Genomic DNA, 23,045 nt, shown 5'->3' on the forward strand with positions numbered 1-23,045 from the left:
GTGCTGGCAGGTGGGACTAGATTGGATTGGGATATCTAGTTGGCATGGACAGGTTGGACCGAAGGGTCTGTTTCCATGCTGTACATCTCTATGACTCTATATGCTTAAGTACAGTGAAAAGTTTAGTTTTGCGTGCAGTCCAGGCAGGTCATACCATACAAAGATCATAGGTTAATTGCAGAGAGTAAAGAATACAACACTATGGCTGCAAAGAATGTTCACAAAAGTCCAGATCAGCATTAGATTTGAAATTTGAGAGGTCCATTCAGACATCTAATAATGGGGAAGAAACTGTTCTTGAACCTGTTGGTACATGTGTTTAAGATTTTGTATTTTCCGCCTGATGGAAGAAATTAGATGAGAGCAGTAATGGGATGGAATGGATCTTTGTTGATGTTGGCTGCCTTTCCAAGTATAGATGGAGTCAATGGATTGAAGGTTGGCTTGTCTGATGGACTGGGCTGTGTTCACAACACTCTGTATGTTCTTACAGTCTTGGGCAGAGCAGTTGCCAAACCCAACTGTGGTGCATCGAGATAGAATGCTTTCTTTGGTGCAACTGTGAAAGTTGAACATCAGAACTAATTTCTCAGAATCCTTAGATGGCTGTGAGATTTGTCACTTCTTCCCTTCTACATTCAGTCGTGATGGTTTACAAAGCCACGCAGTTTTTTCTGTCTGCACTCCACACAATAACTTCTGCCTGTCTGTTACTTGCACGGATGTAAAAGGAAGTCTGTAAACTGCCTTTCACTATCCTCCTCTACACAGCAACATCTTGCCTCAAGGTTATACTGTTGATGTGTTATTGCTGACCCTAACTTGCTTTCATCTTCACATTCATGGATTGTTGAGAGACAACATTGGGATTTTGAGGAATAAGTCTGCACTGGTAGCACACAGGCTTCTGTCGGTGTCTCTAAGTATAAATCCCTTTGCACCATCTCCTTGGTAAAACAGCCTAAGCCTTCCTTGATTTCTAACAGTCAACCCACCATGGTTTGCCATCAGTCAGACTGAAATTTAAAAGGGTGTCCCAAAACATTACCTTTATTATGTTCACAGTCGTAGCCCATGTTTTAATGGGGGCCATCTCACATTCTTCTGAATTCTGAAGAAAATGGAAAAATAAAACAATGCAGGTACTGACAATCTAAGATAAGCTTTAAAAAGAATGCTGGAAATGCTCAACAGCATCTGTGGAGAGAGAATCAGATTTAAAGTTTTGGTTCAATGTTTCTCAATTTCTCTGCCTCCAGGGTACTTTTGGTCTGGCCAATGCAATCTCCCTACATTCCAGGAATCATTGCAATCTTTCTAAGGCAAATATCTCCTGACGTTAGGAGCTCAACATCTCTCGTAACATTCCATCCATGATCTTCCCAAGGCACTGTACAATAGTAGGAAAATATTTGTACTCTAATGAGTGAGCAGTGTTATTGTCTGGTAAGAATATAGTGAGCTTTCCTTATTTAATTACCTTCACAAAGACACTTGGCTGTTAGTGATTTGTGAACAGAACTATCCAGATCCCCGTGAATGCTGACATTGGCCAGTCCCGCACCACTTAAATAAAAAACTTCTGCTTTTCCCAACAAAAGTGCAAAGCTTCAGAGTTCCCTACATTGTAACCCACCTGCCATATTTTCACTGATACTGATAATCTCACTAGATCATTTTTGCAGCCACTTTACAATTTAGTTTCTCAAATAAATGTACAGAATGCTGGAGAAATTCGGCCAATCTGGCAGAATCTGTGGTACAGGTTACTGTTTCCAGTCTGGTTATGATTCCTCTTTGGAAATGAAAGGTGTTGAAAATTGCTGTTGCTTCTTAATGTACATTTGCCAGAGACAGAGGAGGAGCAAGAGAGCAGTAGTGGTCCAGAGTAAAAGAGCAATTGTTTAGAGCTCAGTGGTTAGCACTACTGCCTCGCAACACCAAGGAACCAGTTTGATCCCAGCCTCGGGCGACTGTCCATGTGATGTTTGCTCATTCATCCCATGGGATTCCTCTGGGTGTTTCAGTTTTCTCCCACTGTCCAAAGATGTGCAGGTTAGGTGATTGGCTGTACTAAATTGTCCGTAGTGTCCAGGGATGTACAGGTTAGGCTGATTAGAAATACAGGGTTACAGGAGTGGGTAGGGATTTGGGTTTAGAGGGATGCTGTTTGGAAGGGTGGTGTGGACTCAATGGGCCAAAGGCCTGCTTCCACACTGTAGGGATTAGAGTCATAGAGCTGTACAGCATGGAAACAGACTCTTCGGTTCAATTCGTCCATACTGACCAGATATCCTAAATTAATCTAGTCCCATTTGCCTGCACTTGGTCCATATCCCTCTAAACCCTTCCCTGTTCATGTACCCATTCAGATGTCTTTTGAATGTTGGAATCCCCTTTACTGAGGGCAGAGTAAACAAAATGAAGCTACAGTGCAGTCAGTTTCTGAAGTTATGCCGTTCGATATTGACGCCTTGAGGGTGTCAAATGCCAAAGTGGAAAATGTAATGATGTTCCTCAAGCATATGTTGTGCTTCTTTGGAACATTACAACAGGACTAGGACAGAACTGTTGGCATGAACCCAGCCATAGTTGACCTGTTAAGGTGGAAACTCCACACTGCCCCTTCAGGACTGTTTTAGGTGAGCAGTAACCCAAGGCCAAATAAGGATAAATGCCAACAGAAATAGATCACAGCAAATATAACCATTCTCTTTTGTACATGCTTAGGCTAATGAATGGTGTGCAAGTCCATCCCCAGATTCAGCCATTCAAAGCTTCTTTGGGTTATACTTACTTTGTGACCTTCAGCTCACAAATACATGTTTAGGGTTGCATTTATTTTATAATCCACAGGAAGACTTGATGAAACTTAAGACTACAGACACACACACACACGCACACCTCTACCTGGCGGGCAGGAATGTAGCCACCTACATCACCACGTGACGACGTTCGGTCAACCCTCCCCATTTTTGGAAAGATGTTTTTGAATGTTCCAAAGTCATCTTCAATGCCAAGATCTACAGTTCAAGTAAAAGGACAAGAAATTGCAGTCCAACCAAATAAGCAGCTCACATTGTCACTCGCAGCTTATGAAAAGGGACTGAATGTGAAGATCTGGACTCTAATATGTGTCCATCTCTGATCATTCCAGCTAATTATTGGGCGGCATGATGGCTCAGTGGTTAGCACTGCTGCCTTGCAGCACCAGGGACCTGGGTTTGATTCCAGCCTTGGGCGACTATTTGTGTGGAGTTTGCACATTCTCCCGGTGTCTGCGTGGGTTTCCTCCGGGTACTTTGGTTTCCTCCCACAGTCCAAAGATGTGCAGGTCAGGTGAATTGGCCATTCTAAATTGCCCATAGTGTTAGGTGCATTAATCAGAGGGAAATGGGTCTGGGTGGGTTACTCTTAGAAGGGTCGGTTTGGACTTGTTGGGCCGAAGGGCCTGTTTCCACACTGTAGAGAAACTAATCTTATTTACGTACCTTTCTCTCCACAGGGGACGAAGTTATGGATCATCATGGAATATTTGGGAGGTGGTTCAGCCTTGGATTTGGTAAGTATTCAATTTATCCATTGATCATCATAGAGGATCTGTATTGGAATTCTCAATGGATCTGATTAGAGCTACCTTGCATTTGGAGACAAGGAAGAATGGCACAAGAGGGCTCTCATTTGGAGAGCTGATTCAGGCCTAAAGGGCTGAATGGCCTCCTATGCTGTAACAGTGCTAAATGTTAGTAACGTATGGCTTTTTAAAGCAGAGACTTGTCCACATGTTAATTTGCTAATAGTTTCTTTCCACATAACCCCACCCTCATTGAATCTGGGCGATACAAAATCTTGGAATGTTCTGAAGCTTAGACAGTATTGATTATCCTGACAAGTGTACATTGTCTGACTTGATTCAGAACTTTATTTTCTACCCGCTCTGTTCTCTGTTTCTGTGTATACTTCAAGTAAAAGTGCCCCTACGTTGGATTGCCCGCACTGATTGGACCATATTCCTGCAAGATTCATAACATGACCACCTGTGATTGCCTTCGCCTTTTGAGCTGCCAGTTTGGTTGCCCAATTTATTGATCATCCAATAATGGAGGCTGTATTACCCACGATCCACTGCATTCCAGCATGAGGTAGCATCCAGCACATGGTGTGGGTGCTAGCACCCCACTGTGTACCCCGGCATTGCAGCAGCCCCTGAGAGGTGATTATCCAATTAGAGTGAAACAGAGGGGAATGTTCCATTGATCGTCCTTTTGGATTTCTCTCAGCAGTGTCTAATAGCAAAACCCTGAGTGGATTTGCTCACACTCCAGCATCATCTAGGAGCCAATGCATAAAATCAGGACAAATAAGCAGCTTTTGTTTAAGATGGCAATGTAGGGTTTGGTTACACTATAAAACTCTGAATAGATTGCACATTGCTGTACTGACACTGAAACACAGTCTCCACGCATTCTGGTATCAATTCTGATGAATAGTTTCTGCTCCTTCCATTTTATTCTATGCTTGGTTTAATGTTGACAGTTCTGTGTTAGTGATCATGATCTGACTACCTTTTGTCTTTAGTCCACGATAGTTTTGTGTTTCATTTTGCTACACAGGAATATGAACATAACAGAATGTTCCATAATCTCAGGCCTTGCTGTAACCTTTACATGTAACTAAATGGTTCTGAAGTACAGTCATTATTGCATTTGAATCCTAGCAGTTAGATTCACACATAGCAAGTTGCCACAATGTGATGACAACCTGATAATCTGTTGAGATTGGCTGAGGGGCAAACATTGGCTAGGACACTGGGAATATCTCAGTGTTACTGTGGGGTCTTTGATACCCGCTGGTAAGCATGCAGGCCTCAGTTTAACCTTCAAACCAAAAGGCAGCACCTCTGACTATGCTGCGGCCCTTCAGTGCTGCACTGGGGCATCGTTCCTGATTTTGCGCTCAGCTCTCTGGAGAGAGACAGAGTATTGTTGAGGGGTGAGGCCAGCAAGAGATTTTCCATGGTTGAGAGAGGCCGTGGGTTGCTGAGTGAGGAAACTATTTATTGTTTATCCTCCATACATTCTGTCTTATCACCAACTCATTGGCAGGCAAGCAGGAGCTCAGCTGACAGAGTGTGCTACATGAATGGAAATTGTTGTTGTCATGAATATCCCTCTTGAAGTCAATAATTGCGTTTTAGAAGCGTGTATCTCCCTTCTGTCCTCCCTGTTATTCTGCCTGAGTTTCTATTGGATGAGTGCAGGATTCTGTAACATTCCGGTTATCATCCTGTTGAGAGCTCGTCTTACGTTACAAATGTGAAGAGTCTGGGCTGTGGTCTCCAACTTTGAGGAGAAACCTCCAACTCACCGTGAGCAGCAACAGTTCCTGGCTTTTTATTTAATCAGTGGGAGGTGAAACTGTCAGCTGGGAGTGGCTAGGTGATGTGATAGAGCCTGTGAGGAAGATGAATTGAATTAAGTGTAACACATGGGTTGTATAAGTACACCGGGTGGTGATTGTACTTACCCTGCTATCAGTGTTTCATCAGTTTCCCCAGACCCCATTGAATCCTATCTAACACACTGCAGCTTTAAACCGCCTGGGTTAATGGTTCCTTTGCATTCTTCATAGCTGTTCAACAGAGAGAATGAAAGTGGGTTGATGCCGACAAAGTAGGAACAGGGTGAGATATCCTTTTGATTAATGGTGCTGTCCTCTACCTCAGGTGGAGAATCGCAAATTCTCAAAATGCGAAACATGATTACCTCAATAAAAACCAAAAGAACTGCGGATGCTGTAAATTAGAAACAAAAACAGAAGTTGCTGGAAAAGCTCAGCAGGTCTGGCAGCATCTGTGAAGAGAGATCAGAGTTAATGTTTCTGGTCATGTGACCGTTCCTCTGATTACCTTAATGTTTGTTTACCTTTGACCCTGTCTAGCTTCCTGTTATGCAGAAGGCTTTGTGTGTCATGTGCCAACTTGTGGCTTCTTTAGTTCTTGGGCAAATGGGCTGTGCTGGAATCATATTGATAGTATGATCAGCCTTCCTACTCTATGTTGAAACCTGGCTTCACCACGAGGCCCTATTGTGGTCACACTCTTGACTGCTCATTCAGCATTGATAACCTAGTGCTCAAGCTGAAGTTACCTGACGCTTCCTGGCCATATTTCCACCAATAAACTGAAACTATTAGTCATTCTTTCTCTTTTTGCTCATTTATTCATTGTGTATTGGAATTGACCTGAGTACAGACAGCTATACAAAGACTAAATTGTCTATCATTTAGTGGAATATCAAGGCAGTGGAAGGCACGACAAAAGTGGAGATTGTACACTCATGCACATTATCATTTATTTTGTTGGTGTCAACTGTGCGATGCCCCTAGGTTTCTCCCCTTGTAACTTCCAGGTCTGATCAAAGGAGTTGAGCGTGTAGATTTTTGCTGGTCCTCCCTCTTTGACCAGAAAGAGATGACTTTGGGTTATTCCCTGACATGAAACAAAAAACTGCAGATGCTGGAGATCTGAAACAAAAACAGAAATGGCTGGAGAAACTGAGCAGGTTTGAGGGCATCTGTGGAGAGAGAAAGCAGAGTTAACAATTTGGGTCCCGTAACCCTTCTTCTGTTCGACTCTGCCTTTTCTCCACAGTTGATGCTAGACCTGCTGAGTTTCTCCAGCAATTTCTGTCTTGGTTTGGTTTATTTCCCTCTCCAGTACATGTAACCCTGCCCAAGGTTTAGGAGTGAAACCTTCTGAGCCAGAAATAAGCCCGTATGAGTGGTATAGGTGCAGTCTTGCAGCAGTGCATCATCATTATGAGGAACATTAAGACCTCTTGCAATGGCAATGTATTTTAATTTACAGAGGGAACGCTGATTATTGACCCCCCCCCCACCGAAACAACCTGAGGGTGGAGATGGTGGCTTGTGCAATTTGTTACCAACTCACACTGTGCCAGGCCAGGTTTCAGTTATCATCCAGAGAATGGATGTACACTTCCTGGCTGGAGAGGACCACTCTCCTGTTTCCAACGTCTGCACCATTGCGTTCCCTTGCTCTGTAATACCACTGCATTTGGTTTACTTTGGGGTGCTGTATATGTTGCTGGATTGTTTTGTGGCCACAGAGGAAGTGAGGAAATGGCGTGACCTGTTTCTAATGCATTGTGTAAATGATTGTGCAGGAAGATGTTGAGTAATAAATGGAACGGTTGTGCTACTGCTGTTTAAATGCTGCTTTGTGTCTTGCTGCCTGTTTGAGGATGACTGCAGGTTTTCCCCAGGGAGGGTAACTGGTGGTAACTTCCTCTCTCAGCCGCGCTGGGTTGTATTACAAGTATGTTGTGGTCTTGCAGTTACCCTGTAGAGCTGCGTTTGAATGGTAAGGGGAGCATCAGTGACCGTTTGAGTTGCTTATTTAAATCTTTCATACTATATGGTACTCAGTTCTTTGTCTGATTTGCCAATGTGATCGTGAAACTCCAACCTAGAATCTTTGCACGCCCTCTAGCAGTGACTCAGAATAATGAAGCAGTTGGACCAAATCAACCCCGATATTGGAATAAACTGGAACATGATACTGAATCGTCCAATGAATTTCTCTTGAGAGATTCAAAATTAGATGTTTTAATTTTGCACATACTTGATATTTCAATGTAGAAAATATAGGTGAATTATGCTTCACCAGTTGCTACTGGTTTAAGTGAGACTGTATCTGCAAACACATTTTACCAACTGTTACCACTGAAATTAATAGTACTTGCTATTTAAGGTGCTCCTCATCATTCTTTCCAAGTGGATCTGGGGGCTGAGAGTTTTGTGGTTAACTTGTTTCTTGATGTGGTCATTTTGCAGCTTAGTGATGTGGAGACAGAGGGGAAGAGTGGGTGCTGTCTCCACACGGGCAGTTAGTGCAGCTGACTCTCCAACCTGTATGCAGTTCCTAATAGGGCTGACTGCAATGGTTTCTCTGAAACAAAGTCTACGTAGTTTACTCGGTTGGACATGGGCAAGATTGGAAAGGCAACAGTCTCGGGAGATTTAGTAGCTAAGGGAGCAGGTAGGTGTTTCTGTGATGCAAATCGGGATGATGAGTGCTTGGAGGGGAACTTGAAGGTAGTGGTATTCCAAGGTATCTTCTCTCGTCCTTCTAGATAGGTTTGGAAGGTGCTGTCTGAGGATCAATGGTGAATTTCTGCAGCGCGTCTTGTAGATAGTACATACTGCTGCTATTGAGAGTCAGTGGTGGACCTAATGGATGTTTGTGGATATTGTGCCAATCGAGCATGCTGCTTTGTCCTGGATGATGTCAAGCTGCTTGAATATTGTTGGGTCTGCAGTCATCCAGACTCCCAGCCTTGAGAGCCTCAAGGTGAAGCCAATGAGGACTCTCAGCCTCAGTGCAGATTTCCAGCACTCATGGCTTTGAAATCCTGTAGGTGAAGCCTGGCCTGGGCTGGAGGCTAGGTGCTGATGTGAACTGGATTGGAAGGACAGTTATTCTTTATCTTTCTAGTGTATTCCCACAGTTTTGTGCTTTTGTACCTAAGATGGTGTAAAGGTCTATAATACCAGATGTTTTATTTCTTCTAATGCGTTCCTAACGATTTGCACTTAAGAATCTGTCCCTTTGTACCTAAGATGGCGTTGTAAGTGGTGACTTGTAAACTTTTCACTATACTCATGGGAGTACATGTGACAAAGCTAATTCTAATTCTAATACAGCAACTGATAAGGGAAAATAAATGGCCTTACTTCAGGCTTGAGGGGCGTTTTACTCCAGAGAAAAGGATAGCTCTTTCCTATTTGAAGGTCCAAAGACAAAACATTGACGCTCACAAGCTATTCAGTTGCCTGGGAGCCAATCACAATTGTTGACAGGCAGAATGCCTTTATCCTCAACAACTGGTCACCAACTCCACAAACCAATCAGCTCTCTGTTGCCAGCTGAATCTCTCTCCATACACACCCACAGTGTAAATAGCACTTACAATGAGTGACAGGGAATGGACTTTTAAAACAGTGCATTTCAGACTACAATCAAAATTACAGAAAAAATTAAAAGATACAGTCTTTGCAACTGACACCTACATGACAACAGTAACTTCATTTTGAAATGTCCTTCAATGGGTGTAATTGCTTTGGGATCAATGAAGCTGCTCTAGCATTATAGGCTCACCAAGTTAAAAGCTGGGGCCAGTGAGCCGAGGTACAGAGGAGAGGCTTCAGAAGGAGGAATGTTTGGTGGCAAGAAGATTTTATGAATGCATTCAAGATATGAATGGTTATAGAGAAGATGAACATTTTAATTGTAGTCATAAGGTCTGCAACAAGAAAAAATAACTACAGATGTGAACAATAATGTAATTTGTGTATGCTGAGTGTGGTAAATATGGACTGCCCAGAGATGTTGTTGTATGAACAAATTGAAACCAATAAATACTTAAAATTCACTTCCCCAGAAAGCGAGGAGGTTGGATCATTGAATTTATTCAAGACTGAATGAAATTTTGATAGGCAAGAGACTCAAGAATAGTGTTGGAGGGTGGGGTGGGGTGTGGAGGAGGAGAGGCAGAGAAAGAGAAAGAGAAATGGAGTTGGAGCAACAACCAGATCAGTCATGAGGTTCTTTGAGGGCCAGTCTGTTAATCTAATTAACCAATGTCCTTCTGAGCTTTCTGCAAGTTTGGCTCCCGTCTCCCACTGTGCATACGCTTTGTGAGCTGTGAACAATGTTATGTGAGGACCACGCCATCAGACCTACTGGGGTTCCTTCAGTCAATATTTGCACATTTGCCTCTGAATATTGTAAAGACTTCTGACGCTTCAACTAACAATTCACCAGGACATTCAGATAGATCTGTGCATTTAAACCTGTTAGAAGGTGGGATCGGATTATTAAGCCAAGTTACAGGTTTGTAATGAGCTTTTCTCTTTCAGCTCCAAGCTGGGCCCTTTGATGAATTCCAAATTGCAACCATGCTGAAGGAAATCCTCAAAGGCTTGGATTATCTGCACTCCGAGAAAAAGATTCATAGGGACATTAAAGGTAATGCTGGGCTCGGTCAGCTCTCAGTCCTGTTGAGTGCGCTGAGAACAATTTCTCACCCTTTTGTCTGTCTTCTCTTGCTTATCCAGCTGCCAATGTCTTGTTATCGGAACAAGGTGATGTGAAGTTGGCGGACTTTGGTGTGGCTGGTCAGCTGACTGACACGCAAATTAAACGGGACACTTTTGTCGGTACTCCTTTTTGGATGGCACCCGAGGTCATTCAGCAATCTGCTTATGACTCCAAGGTATGTATGGGACAACAGCTCAGGCCCCAAAATCGATGGACCCATTGTTAGACCCATCATATCTGTTCTGGCTCTTTGCTGGCATTTCAAAGCTGAATTCTGCTTTCTTGAGTTGCCCCTCGCTCCAAATATTGAGGCATTTTACCCCTACTCATTACCAAATCCTGTTCTCCCATTCCCTATCCCCCTTCCAAACTGTGTTCATTGATCCAGATTGAATTCAGCAACTGGTTTGTTTTCACATCCTCATCCTCCTTGTCAAGTTCTTCGATAGCTCGGCTCGTCACTTCCTCTGTCACACTCTCCAACCCCTGTAGCATCCTCCATCTTCTCTGCACTCCTCCAATGATGGCCTCTTGACCATCCCTGACTATTGCTGCTTCACCGCTACCTTGAACTGTAAATGTTCCAAGCTCTGGAATGCCCTTCCTAAGCCTTGTTTCCTACCCCCTGTCCGGTCCTCACCTCCACTCCACTAATTTCCAAATACAAAACGTCATCATCTGCCATTTCTGCCACCCACAGTCAGACCCCACCACCAGAGATGTATTTCCCTCCCCACCCCTCCGCAACTCCCTCCTTCCCCCCACCAATCTACCCTCCACTCCCATCACCTTTCCTTACCATCGCAAGAGGTGTAAAACCTGCGCCCATACCTCCCCCCTCACCTCTATCCAAGGCCCCAAAGGATCCTTCCATGTCCCACAGAGATTTTCCTGCACATCTGAACACCTCATCTACTGCATCTATTGCTCTCGATGTGGTCTCCTCTATGTTGGGGAGACAGGACGCCAATTTGTGGAACGTTTCAAAGAACATCTCCAGGACACCCGCACTAAATAACCCCACCGCCCTGTGGCCAATCACTTTAACTTCCCCTCCCACTCTGCCAAGGACATGCAAATCCTGCACTTCCTCACTGCCAAATCCTAACCACCCAATGCTCAGAGAAAGAACACCTCATCTTCCACCTTGGGAACATCCAACCACACAGCATCAACGTCGCTTCACCAGTTTCCTCATCTCCCCTCACCCCAGATCCAACCCTCCAGCTCAGCACCGCCCTCTTGAACTGTCCAACCTGTCCATCTTCCTTCCCACCTATCCGCTCCACCCTCCTCTCCAACCTATCACTATCACCCCCCCACCTTCATCTACAGAATTGTATTTGCAGATACATTCTATTTTGTTCAAAAAGTGCACAATTTGCAGGCAGTCAATCCATATAACATATTTATAAATTCCTACTTTGAAAATAGAACCAGTCTGACTAGATTGGAATGCAGAAGACTCTAACCTCACACCTTTAATGCATTGTCTGAACTGAGAAATCACCTTTTTCTTTTATATAGATGAAAGATTTAACAGCAATCTAGGTTTGCTCGATATATCATCACAGTTGCAAGACACTATGATCTTTTGCTATAAATTCCGTGTCTTATGATCCACCCCCACTGGTTATCTGATGAAGGAGCAGCGCTCTGAAAGCTGGTGCTTCCAAATAAACCTCTTAGTCTGTAACCTGGTGTTGTGATTTTTTTAGCTTTTCCCACCCTAGTCCAACACCGGCACCTCCACATCCTGACCCGTAGTGCCACGGCCTTTACCATGGGTAGAATAAGAAGGCAGGGATCAAATCAGAATGGGGATTGAATCCCATGGAGTTGGTCCCATCCACAACAGCCTTTCAGCCAACTGAGCTGACCCGACTACGAAGGGATCCAAGTTGCCGTGGCAAGATAGACTTCCACGTGCACGCTGTAGTGCTGGCAGAGGCTTCAATTTCTTTCGATCATATAGCTGACCACAAATCTCTCCCGTTCTCCCCCGTGCCATTGTGTTTGTGTGTGTGTTGAAAAAATGTGCAAATTGATACTCTATCTGGTTTAAAAACAAAGTTCTGTAGATATCTGAAATAAAAACAGAAAGTGCTGGAGAAACTTCGGTCTGACAACATCTGTGGAGGAAGAAACAGAGTTAACGTTTCAAGTGCAGTATGACTCTTCTTTGGAAGTTTCTCTGGCACTTTCTGCCTTATATTTGATTCTAGACCTGTTTGGCAGGGTTATGAAAGCACCCTATTGATTTCAAATTGTTTTTATTTGGTTGTAACGCCGTAACAAGTTCCTGGGATTCTGGATGGCACATCCAATCCCTTTTCTGTCTCTATCTTTTACGTGTTTTCCTTTTCTCTCATTCTTGTGCTCACTATTTCTCTCCATTACACAATCTGCCTTTCACTCCTTTTCCCCTTTTTCTTTTCTCATTCTTTCCTCAGAGAGTAGTCTGGGCGGGGAACGCTCTGCCCGCAACAGTCGTAGACTCGCCAACTTTAAGGGCATTGAAATGCTCACTGGATAAACGCATGGATGAAATTGGAATAATGAAGGATAGATAGGCTTCAGATTGGTTCCACAAATTGGCGCAACATCGCGGGCCGAAGGCCTATATCGCACTGTAATGTTCTATCTGTTCGTGTTAGATGACTATGATGTCTGCATACCTCTATTATTAAGCTGAACCACAGTATTGTAATGACCCTGTGTTATGTTGTAATTGCATAGTATGTCAACACCTCTCTCTGCTTTTTGCAGGCAGACATTTGGTCGTTGGGAATTACAGCCATTGAGCTGGCCAAAGGCGAGCCACCCAACTCAGACATGCATCCGATGAGAGTGCTATTTCTTATACCCAAAAACAACCCACCAACTCTCAGCGGAGAGTTCAGCAAGTCCTTTAAGGAGTTTGTTGATGCCTGTTTGAATAAGGACCCTTCCTTTGTAAGTATTTAATGCCGTGCTTCTCACCCAGGGTTCCCTGATTATCCCAAAAGGATTCTGTGCAATTTTCAGGTCAAGATGAACATCATACTAGATTTTTCAATGTGCATTTTTCTTACATTGAATGAAAAAAAAGTCACTTAACTGTTGCACTCTGCACAATGGATGCACCATAGCAATTCTGTGGTGTTTGCATTGGGAGAAGAGGAGGGAGAGGGTGTTGGAATTCCACAGTACTTCACCATATATTCCAGGGATCCTTACCCAAAGAAAGGTTGGAAACTACTGATCTAAGAGCCTGAATTCACGATTGAGTGCCGCATTCCTTGAATGCCACATTTCTGGAGAAATCCTGCCATTCCTTGACAGATCCCTACTCTTTGTGCTGTCAGTTATTTGTGGATTTTAGCTGTACCTGGCTTAAATATACCTATCACATTTCCAACGCCCCTCCCCCAAGTCCCTTCTCCCTACCTTTTATCTTAGCCTGCTGGACACACTTTCCTCATTCCTGAAGAAGGGCTTATGCCCGAAACGTCGAATCTCCTGCTCCTTGGATGCTGCCTGACCTGCTGCGCTTTTCCAGCAACACGTTTTCAGCTCTGATCCCCAGCATCTGCAGTCCTCACTTTCTCCTTAAAACTATATAAACAAGGGATTTAAAACCTGATTGTCTTAGTGCAGTCAGAGCTCAGATCTTGTATTTTTGTATCAGTGCAAGCAGTACAGGCATAATGGTGTCCAGAATTAATACTTATGGTTACATTTAGCTTTGGTGCACAGACAGATTTTTTTTTCCCTGAGGAGTTGCTTCACACAAAGCCATCAAACCCTTAGTATGGATCAGCAAAAGCATTACGCCCTGTCAGTACGTGTTCCCGGGAAACAGAAGATGCCTAACTATCGATCTCTCTTTCCATATTTGTTCAGCGTCCGACAGCCAAGGAACTGCTCAAGCACAAGTTCATCATTAAAAACTGCAAGAAGACCTCTTATTTAACAGAACTAATTGACGGGTACAAGAGGTGGAAGGCAGAAGGACACAGTGATGATGACTCCAGTTCAGACGAGTCAGATTCGTAAGTGCTTTGTGCCAATCCGATATCCTGAATGAATCTAGTTCCATTTGCCAGAATTTGGTCATATCCCTCAAAATCCTCCCTACTCGTGTACCCATCCCAGATGCCTTTTGAGTGTTGTACCAGCCTCCACCCCCTACTATGGCAGCTCTGTCTATACATGCACCACTCTGCATGACAAAGTTGCCCCTTAGGTCCCTTTTCAAATTTCTCCCCCTTTCACCTTAAACCAATGCCCTCTAGTTTTAGACTCCCTTACCCTTGGAAAAAGACCTTAGCTATTCACCCTATCCATGCCCCTCACTACTTTATAAACTTCTGTAAGCTCAGCCCTCAGTCTCTGACGCTCCAGGGAAAAGCAGCACCAGCCTGTTCAGCCTCTTCCTAGAGTTCAAATTCTCCAATCCTGGCAACATCTTGTAAATCTTTTCTGAACACTTTCAAGTTTCACAACATCCTTCCTTAAGCAGGGAGACCAGAATTTCCAAAAGTGGCCTAATCAACATTCTGTACAGTCATGACATGTACTCCTATACTCAATACAATGACCAATAAAGAAAAGCATGCTAAATGCCATCTTCACTATCCTGTCTACCTGCGACTTTGCACTCGAGGAACTATGAACCTGCACTCCAAGGTCTCTTTGTTCCCTAGGACCTCACCATTAAGTGTATAAATATCATGGGAAGTGTGGTGGTTATGTCACTGAATTAGAAGCCCAGACTGATCAGTCAGTGAACGAGAGTCGAAATCCCACCTGTACATTCAGAGAATTTGTAATTTATCCTGGAAGCAGTAGGTCACTCCTAGTAAAAGTGACTGTTTTGCAAACTTCTTTTTGGGAAGGAAGTCTGCTATCCTCAACTGGTCTCAGCCTGTAGGCCACTCCAGTGTCTCAATGTTGTGACAAACCTTCCCTTTGACCTGACTGAAAGAACTGCTCATTATCGCAAACTGCTGCAAAATAAGTGCCTCGTGATGACCTCTTCAGGGCCAATTAGGAATGACTTGTCATGAAAAGCCTTCTCTGAAAAGGCTTTCCCTTTAAGTTGCCTCAAAAGGAAGGGTGCACAGATTTGGAAAAAGGTTGGTGGTATGGATTTCGGAAACGGTAGGCTGATTTGAAAAAGGACAGTACAGTGTTGGTGAACAGGATACTTTTGACAAGGAAATTCATGATTCAATCACAGCAATGAACCTGATATTACCTTTAGTCTTTGAACTCCAGATCCCTACAGACACACATTCAGGACGCACACATTCAGGACGCACACATTCAGGACGCACACAGGCATATGCGCATGCACACACACAGGCAGGTACACACACACACAGGCAGGGACACACACACACAAAGACGGACAGGCGCACACACAGACAAGCAAAGACAGGGACAGACACGTGCACAAAAGGCTGATACACAGTTGCACACTTCAATTGCTGCTTCTTTCTGTTGTAGCATGTGCTGCAGACACTGTTCACGCCATGTGGGTTGAAGGAACAGCCTTCTGAGCTAAGCTACTTCTTAGCGACATTGGAGATAGCATTTGGACAGGTCACTGGGCAGAGGTTCCTGCTCTCCTGGGCGTGTTGCCATGGAATGCTTTATGTGCATTCAGGTGATAGACATGCCCTGAGTTTAAAGTCTCATCTTAAGATGGCACCTTGCCAATGCAGCACTCCCTCAATGTTAAACTGTGTACCTTGGCTTGGATTTTGCACTCAAGTCGCTGGAGTGAACCTTGTGAGTCAGAGGTCAGCATTACCACTGAAGCACAACTGACACCAAGCTCTGAAATGTTTGAAAGTATGTGTTGGAGAGTGATATGGGGAAGCACTTTCTTCTTTCTGGAAGTTGTCAACCTCCTCGTGCGTATTGATATAAATGTTGATACCCTTTCAGGCATGCAGTTATCCGGAGTGCAAACTGGAATGTTCCTGTCTCTGGGTAGACTAGTGATTGACTGAATTATTTAATGTTCTACTCATGAAGTACAGGAAAGGGAGTGAGCGATTCTCCATGGCAACAGTGGCATGTTAGTGCAGTTTGAGCCCCACTGCCTGATAACAGGGCCAGTACCTACAAGGATTCGTGCCCAAGATCTCCCAGTAATTGAGGGGTTTTGCTATAAATGAGAAGTTAACACTCACCCTTCTGAGGAGATTGGAGTCTATCTGCCACACTGTCCGTAATCACATCCTCTTTCTTCCTTTAGTGGAAGCAATGACAAGGACAACAAAAACTCCAAACCTATCGAGTGGTCCTTCACCACAGTTCGAAAGAAACCGGACCCAAAGAAACTGCAGAATGGAACAGTAAGTAACCAAAACATTTCCATAATGACCACTCCTTCCTTCTTTTGCTTCCTGTAAAACCAGGTGGTTCGGTTTACAGAAGTAGAATAGGCTGGCTCACTGGGTTTGGAAGAACAACAAGATTCTGCCATGTGCTCAGCCATGTGGCCATCAGTTTTTTTTATTCCTTTTCTTTGTTCATGGGATGAGAGCATCACTGGCTGGGCCAGCATTTATTGCCCAAAGGGCAGTTAAGAGTCAACCATATCGTTGTGGGTCTGGAATCACTTGTCGGCCAGACCGGGTAAGGATGGCAGCTTCCTTCCCTAAAAGGCATTAGTGAACCAGATGGGTTTATCAACAGTTGACAATGGTTATCATTAAATTCTTAGTTCTAAGTTTTTAAAAATTCAATTTCAACTCCTATTCCACCGTGGATTAAAACCCAGGTGTCCAGAAAACTACCTGGCCCTCTTGATCTAACAGTCTGGCAATAATGCCATTAGGTCCTTGACTTCTCATGGTAAGCAACTGGTGAATGTGGCCTATTTAATACAGAGAAGACAGCAACCAATGTTTGTGCAGCAAGCTCCCACTAACTTAACTGTGGTAATGATCAACTAGCCTGAGTTAGCAATGTTGCTTGAGAGATCAATACTGGTTGAGAGACTTGGAAAAAGTCCTCTGCCATTTAATAGGTTCATGGCTGACGTTTTCGTGAACTCAACTCCACTTACCCATCCACTCTCCAAAATACCTTTGCTGTTCAGCAAACTATCTATTTTTGCCTTAAAAACATTCAATGAGGAAGTCTCAACTGCTTCACTGGGGAGGGAATTCCACAGATTCACAACCCTTTAAGTGAAGAAGTTCCTCCTTAACTCAGTCCTAAATCTGCATGCCCTTATTTTGAGGCTGTGCCCCCTAGATATAGTTTCACCAGCCAGTGGAAACGACCTCACTGAGTCTATCTTATCTATTCCCTTCATAATTGCCCATCTTTCTATAAGATTGCCCCTCATTCTTCTAAATTCCATGATGGTCACACTAATGTGCTCATACCAGATGTTTCTTGCTGATTGAAGCAATTATTAACATTGGTGTTCGTCCATTCTCTAGGACCAAGACGTCAAGACGTTATCAGCATGTTTATCGACTGTGATTGCTCCTCTCTTTGCTGAGGTGAGTCAAATGTGGGAGCTCCTTTTAACGGCACCTGATTTGTTATGATGAGAGAAAGCACTCCAGTTTGAACTAAGGTCCACTCATCTTTCTCCACCCAGCTTAAGGAACAGGAAAGAGGCAATGCAGAGAAGACTGGAGCATTAAGTGAACTTGAGAAAAGCATTAACATGGTGGAAGCAAGCTGCCCAGGCATCACAGAGAAGATGATAAAGAAGCTAATAGACAGGTTTCAAAGGTTAGTACTGTCAGGAAATGGTGAAAATACTAACCCTGCACTGGCTAATGATATGTTATTATTATTGTGTTGTATAGATAATTTATTGAGTTATTCAGTGAGCTGCAGTACCATGTATTGAATCTGTTTTATCTAATAATATTAACGTGAATAACCACCATGTGGTAGGCAGATGGGCAGGGTGGTGAAGAAAGCGTTTGGTACACTTGCCTTTATTGGTCAGTGCATTGAGTATTGGAATTGGGAGATCATGTTGCGGCTGTACAGGGCATTGGTTAAGCCATTTTTGGAATACTGTGCTGTCTGGTCTCTCTGTTATAGAAAAGATGTTGTGAAACTTGCAAGGTTTCAGAAAAGATTTACAAGGATGTTGCCAGGGTTGGAGGGTTTGAGCTTTAAGGGGAAACTGAATAGACTGGAGTATTTTTCCCCTGGAGTGTCATAAGCTTTGGAGTGACCGTTCAGAGCTTTACAAAGTCATGAGGGGTAATGGATAAAGTGAATAGCCAAAGTCGTTTCCCCAGGGTAAGGGAGTCCAAAACCAGAGGGCATAGGTTTAAAGATGAAAAGATTTAAAAGGGACCTAACGCAGCAATTTTTTTCACACAGTGGGTGTTGCATGTATAGAATGAGCTGCCAAAGGAAGTGGTGGAGGCTGGTACAATTACAACATCTAAAAGGCATCTGGATGGGTTTATGAATAGGAAGGGTGTAGAGGGATATGAAACTAGATTAATTTTGGATATCTAGTCGGCATGGACAAGTTAGACTGAAGAGTCTGTACCCGGGCTTGTACATCTGTGAGTCATTATCTCAGTGAGGCAATAATATCTTGGAATAGTTCCCATCTTTAGAAATTGTCTGTGACTCAACGTCAGTTAGCACCTCCCATCCCATAACTGGGTTGCTTCTTTCCCAGCTCCTTATACATGTTCACAACTTCCACTGGTAGTTGTACCTTTGACTTCCTATGGTGCTCTGTACTGAATTCCCTCTCCAACCCTCTTGGGTCAAGCACTGGTTCACCAAGACTAAGTCTCATTCCTTTGTTCTGTGTTTAGTTTTGACTGATGACACTGTACTAAAGCACTTTTACATCTCTTTACCTTGCTGAAGATGCTGTGTCAATGCAAATCATGCTGTCGTCATTGTGCAAAGAGTAAAAACAGCAAGAAAACGTCTCTTGTATCTCACGTTGATGGGCTTCTGTTTGTTCGCTTTACCTGACTCAGTCAGATCTTGTAAACACAATGCATGCAAAATATCCACTGCATTTAAACAGTCAAACCACAATGTGCAGCTGGGGAATCCCCCTGTTGAATAAATAATGTTTCAGAGGGAGAAAGTAGAAGTAGTGACTTCCTGCTATTCAGTTTTCTGCTCTGGTGCTAGGGATACTCATGTCACTGCCAATTTATAAGCAACCTTTTGTCAGCAGGATTCAGATTCCGGTTTCTGTTTTTTTGGATGCTCCCATATACAGTAGTTCAGTTTTGCGGCCTGAACACAGAAGGATAAGGGTGGTAAACATTGTTGCCAGTGTAATAGCAGCATAGTATATTGTGCACGTTGAAAGAACACCTCCGCCCTTACAAATGATCAGATTTTCCATGCTGATATGAGCAATGCCATAGAGGATCTGTTCGCAGAAACAAAAAGTTATTTTTGACTTCTGGAAATTAACAAGAATCAGTTTCATCAGTAAGCAAGGTTTCCCATTGGTTTGTTGAGTTCATATTCAATTTGAATATTTCCTGTTACTTGAACCACGACTAAAGCCTGGTTCACCAGTTAGTGCAATTCACCATCAGTTACTTAAAATACCCATGGTCTGCTTCCTGTTCTGACATTTTCACACTCAATCCTCACTCCGGACATTTGAATTTAAGCGCAAAAGATCCCCATGGCACTATTTAAAGCAGACCATTCACGTTCTCCTTGTGCCTTTCTGAATCACCTAACTTCACAAAAGGTTGTGGTCTGTTCAGTATCTCAGTTCTGCTTGCTGTGAGCCAAATAGCTGCCTCACTTCCTATCTGACCGCAGTACCTACACTTTAAAAATATTGTGATGGCTGTCATCTGCTTTAAGCTGCCCTGAGGTCATGAAAAGTGCAATATTGATAAACTTCTATTTTCGTTGTTGCAGTTATTTATAGTGCCTGGTTGATTGACAGTGCTGATCGGCATCTGGACGGGTTTAGAGGGATGTGGGCCAAACACTGGCAAATGTAGGATTAATGTAGGATATCTGGTCGGCATGGACAACTTGGACCAAAGGGTCTTTTTCTGTACTGTATACCTCCATGATACTATGATTGCATTGTTGAAAGGCAAGTCTTCATTTACAGTGCTCCTCCTGAATCTCAGAAGCCCCAGGATATCGGAGGTCCCTCAGAACCTCTCATTCGGCCATTCCAAATGCTGGAGGGGCCCATTGGGTTAGAATGGCTAGTGTTCGGATGTTGAATCCTGTCAGGAAGGCTGGCAGACTTGTTTCTTGTTCTCACACCTGATCACAACACAAAAACAGAGGCGGGGGGAGTCATGGAAACCTTGTGTCACAAGGATATTATCATCACTTTTAAGACACGGTATTGAATGTACCGTTTCACGAAGGATTTACAATGTTATGAGGGCAGTTTATTCCCAGACAATGAGGTAAAAACAAGGATGGCAGAAACATGTGAGACACGGCCTCAAGTGGAATATGCAATTTGTAACTCCGCAAGAGGCATATGCTTTTTGCACTCAGTGATGGCAATCCCACCGAATCAAGAGGCAGGACTGAACTGAGACCGTCGCCCAATCTGTCCAGCCAATGGAGAGGCAGTGATGCTGTGGTATTGTCACGGAACTAGTAATCCAGAGGCACTAATGATCTGAGACATAGGTTCGAATCCCACCGTGGCAGGCAGCAATGAAAATCAATGAAAATCCGGAATTAAAACTGGCCTAATAGTAACTATGTAACCACTGTTGGTTGTTGCAAAGGCACATTTGATTCACTAATATCCTTTAGGAAGGGGGAATCTGTCATTGTTGCCTGGTCTGGCCTACATGTGACCTACAACAATGTGCTTCCTCTTAACTACCCTCTGAAATGCCATTAGCAAACCATTCGGGTCAAAGGGTAGTTAGGGATGGTTAATAAATACTGGGCCAGCCAGCGGGGCCCATGTTCCGTGAAAGAATAAATATCATGAACATTCCCTTATTGGAGGGTTTGGGTGAGCTCATAAAACCTTATGGACCTTCAATCCTCACCCCACCTAAACCATTATCTGTCAGCCTAGTAACCCCTCCCAGCACTTCTGTTCTGTTTTCAAGGAGAAAGTCTGCAGTTCTTGAATGGTTCATTGTGCTTTGGAAAAGGGTAACCAAACAGTAAGGTGCATCCACAGAGTGAAGGGATTGATTGGAACAATGAATCACCCACATCAACTGGGTTTTGTGACAAAGTGGGATTTCCACAATCTCTCAACTCCAGCTCCCTCAGAGTGATGTCAGAGTGATGTAGTGCTTAAATCTTATTTACTAGAAATTTTAGACTGTGTGCGCGGTCCGGTAGAAACAGTGTTACTCCATCAGTGCCAACAAGAGCAAGGACTCCAGGCTCCACATCACCTGCCCAATTATTAAGCCCTATGTGCACTTCAGGGCAGCACGATGGCTCAGTGGTTAGCAGTGCTGCCTCACAGCGCCAGGGACCCGGGTTCGATTTCAGCCTGAGGCGACAGTCTGTGTGGAGTTTGTACGTTCTCCCTGTGTCTGCGTGGGTTTCCTCTGGCTGCTCTGGTTTTCTCCCACAGTCCAAAGATGCACAGGTTAGGTGAACTGGCCATGCTAAATTGTCCGTAGTGTTAGGTGCATTAGTCAGAGGGAAATGCGTCTGGGTGGGTTACTTTTCAGAGGGCCGGTGTGGACTGGTTGAGCCTGTTCCAACGCTGTAGAGAATCTAATCTAATCTTAAGTCATGACCGCAACTAAATGGAAACCATCACAACCTTAAGTGTGTGTCTGAAAGATTATTTACTTTTAAATTCATTCTTGGAGAGTGTGTGTGTGTGTGTATAAAAATGTGAGAAAGGGAGAGAATTGGCCCTCTTTACTCAAAACAAAGGAAACAAGATACAAATTAAGCTCAACTGTGAAGGTAAGAGAATGTAAGAAAAATGGAGAGCAGCCATCCTGAGGTCAGTTTCTGAAATTGATACCTCGAGTCTGTAGGAAGTATCTGAATGGGAAATGAGGTATAGTTCCTCAAGATTGCATTCTGCTTATTTGGAACGTGATAGCAGACTTTTATGACAAGGTGGTTTGATGAAATGGCACTGAGTTTAAGACTGGAGACAAATATTGGACAAGCTTGGTGAAGACAGCGGATTTTCTTTTTCCCAGTACAGAATATTAGTGAACTAGCATTCAGAACAGGCCAACAGCAGCAGCATAGTCTAGTCACTTTTACTGCTACTAGATTTAGACTAGATTAGATTCCCTACAGTATGGAAACAGGCCTTTCAGCCCAACAAGTCCACACCAACCTTCCGAAGAGTAACCCATCCAAACCCATCCCCCTACCCTGTATTTACCCCTGACTAATGCACCTAACACTATGGGCAATTTAGCACAGCCAATTCACCTGACCTACACATCTTTGGACTGAGGGAGGAAACCAGAGCACCTGGAAGAAACCACATAGACACGGGGAGAATGTGCAAACTCCACACAGTCAGTCGCCCGAGGCTGGAATCGAACTCGGATTCCTGGCACTGTGAGGGAGCAGTGTTAACCACTGAGCCACAGTGCCCACTTGAAGATTGTTTTAAAAATTAGAAGTTCTCTTACTCGATGTGAACCTTCATACCTCGGTTTACTAGTGCACTGAAATTATCCTGACATTGTGCCCAGAATAAAATGGAACATTAAACAGCAGTCATGAACAGCAGGAATAGAAGTAGGCCATTTGGCTCATCAAACCTGCACTGCTATTCAGTAGGATCATGCCTGATCTGACACTCCTCATGTCCACTCTTTGCCTTTTCCCTATAACCTTTGATCGCTTACTGATTGAAAGTCTATCTATCTCAGCCTTAAGTATACACAAGGGCTCTGTTCCTACAGCTCTCAGTCGCAAGCAGTTCCAAAGACTAGCATTTGCACATAGGATTTGG

At 43.7% G+C, this 23,045-nt stretch overlaps 1 protein-coding gene across 1 annotated transcript in view; it reads left to right on the plus strand.

The window, feature by feature from the left end:
- The window catches only part of LOC140495761 (serine/threonine-protein kinase 26-like), a 48,157-nt gene that overhangs the window by 20,305 nt on the left and 4,807 nt on the right, over positions 1-23,045 (plus strand). The window contains exons 2-9 of the mRNA XM_072594837.1: positions 3,506-3,562; positions 9,943-10,051; positions 10,141-10,298; positions 12,893-13,078; positions 14,009-14,157; positions 16,374-16,473; positions 17,572-17,634; positions 17,736-17,872. Of these exons, the coding sequence (XP_072450938.1) occupies positions 3,527-3,562; positions 9,943-10,051; positions 10,141-10,298; positions 12,893-13,078; positions 14,009-14,157; positions 16,374-16,473; positions 17,572-17,634; positions 17,736-17,872 (938 nt within the window). The 5' untranslated portion in view covers positions 3,506-3,526. The remainder of the gene's footprint in view (positions 1-3,505; positions 3,563-9,942; positions 10,052-10,140; positions 10,299-12,892; positions 13,079-14,008; positions 14,158-16,373; positions 16,474-17,571; positions 17,635-17,735; positions 17,873-23,045) is intronic.

The sequence above is a fragment of the Chiloscyllium punctatum genome, chromosome 25 (assembly GCF_047496795.1).
Source record: "Chiloscyllium punctatum isolate Juve2018m chromosome 25, sChiPun1.3, whole genome shotgun sequence".
Lineage (NCBI taxonomy): Eukaryota > Metazoa > Chordata > Chondrichthyes > Orectolobiformes > Hemiscylliidae > Chiloscyllium > Chiloscyllium punctatum.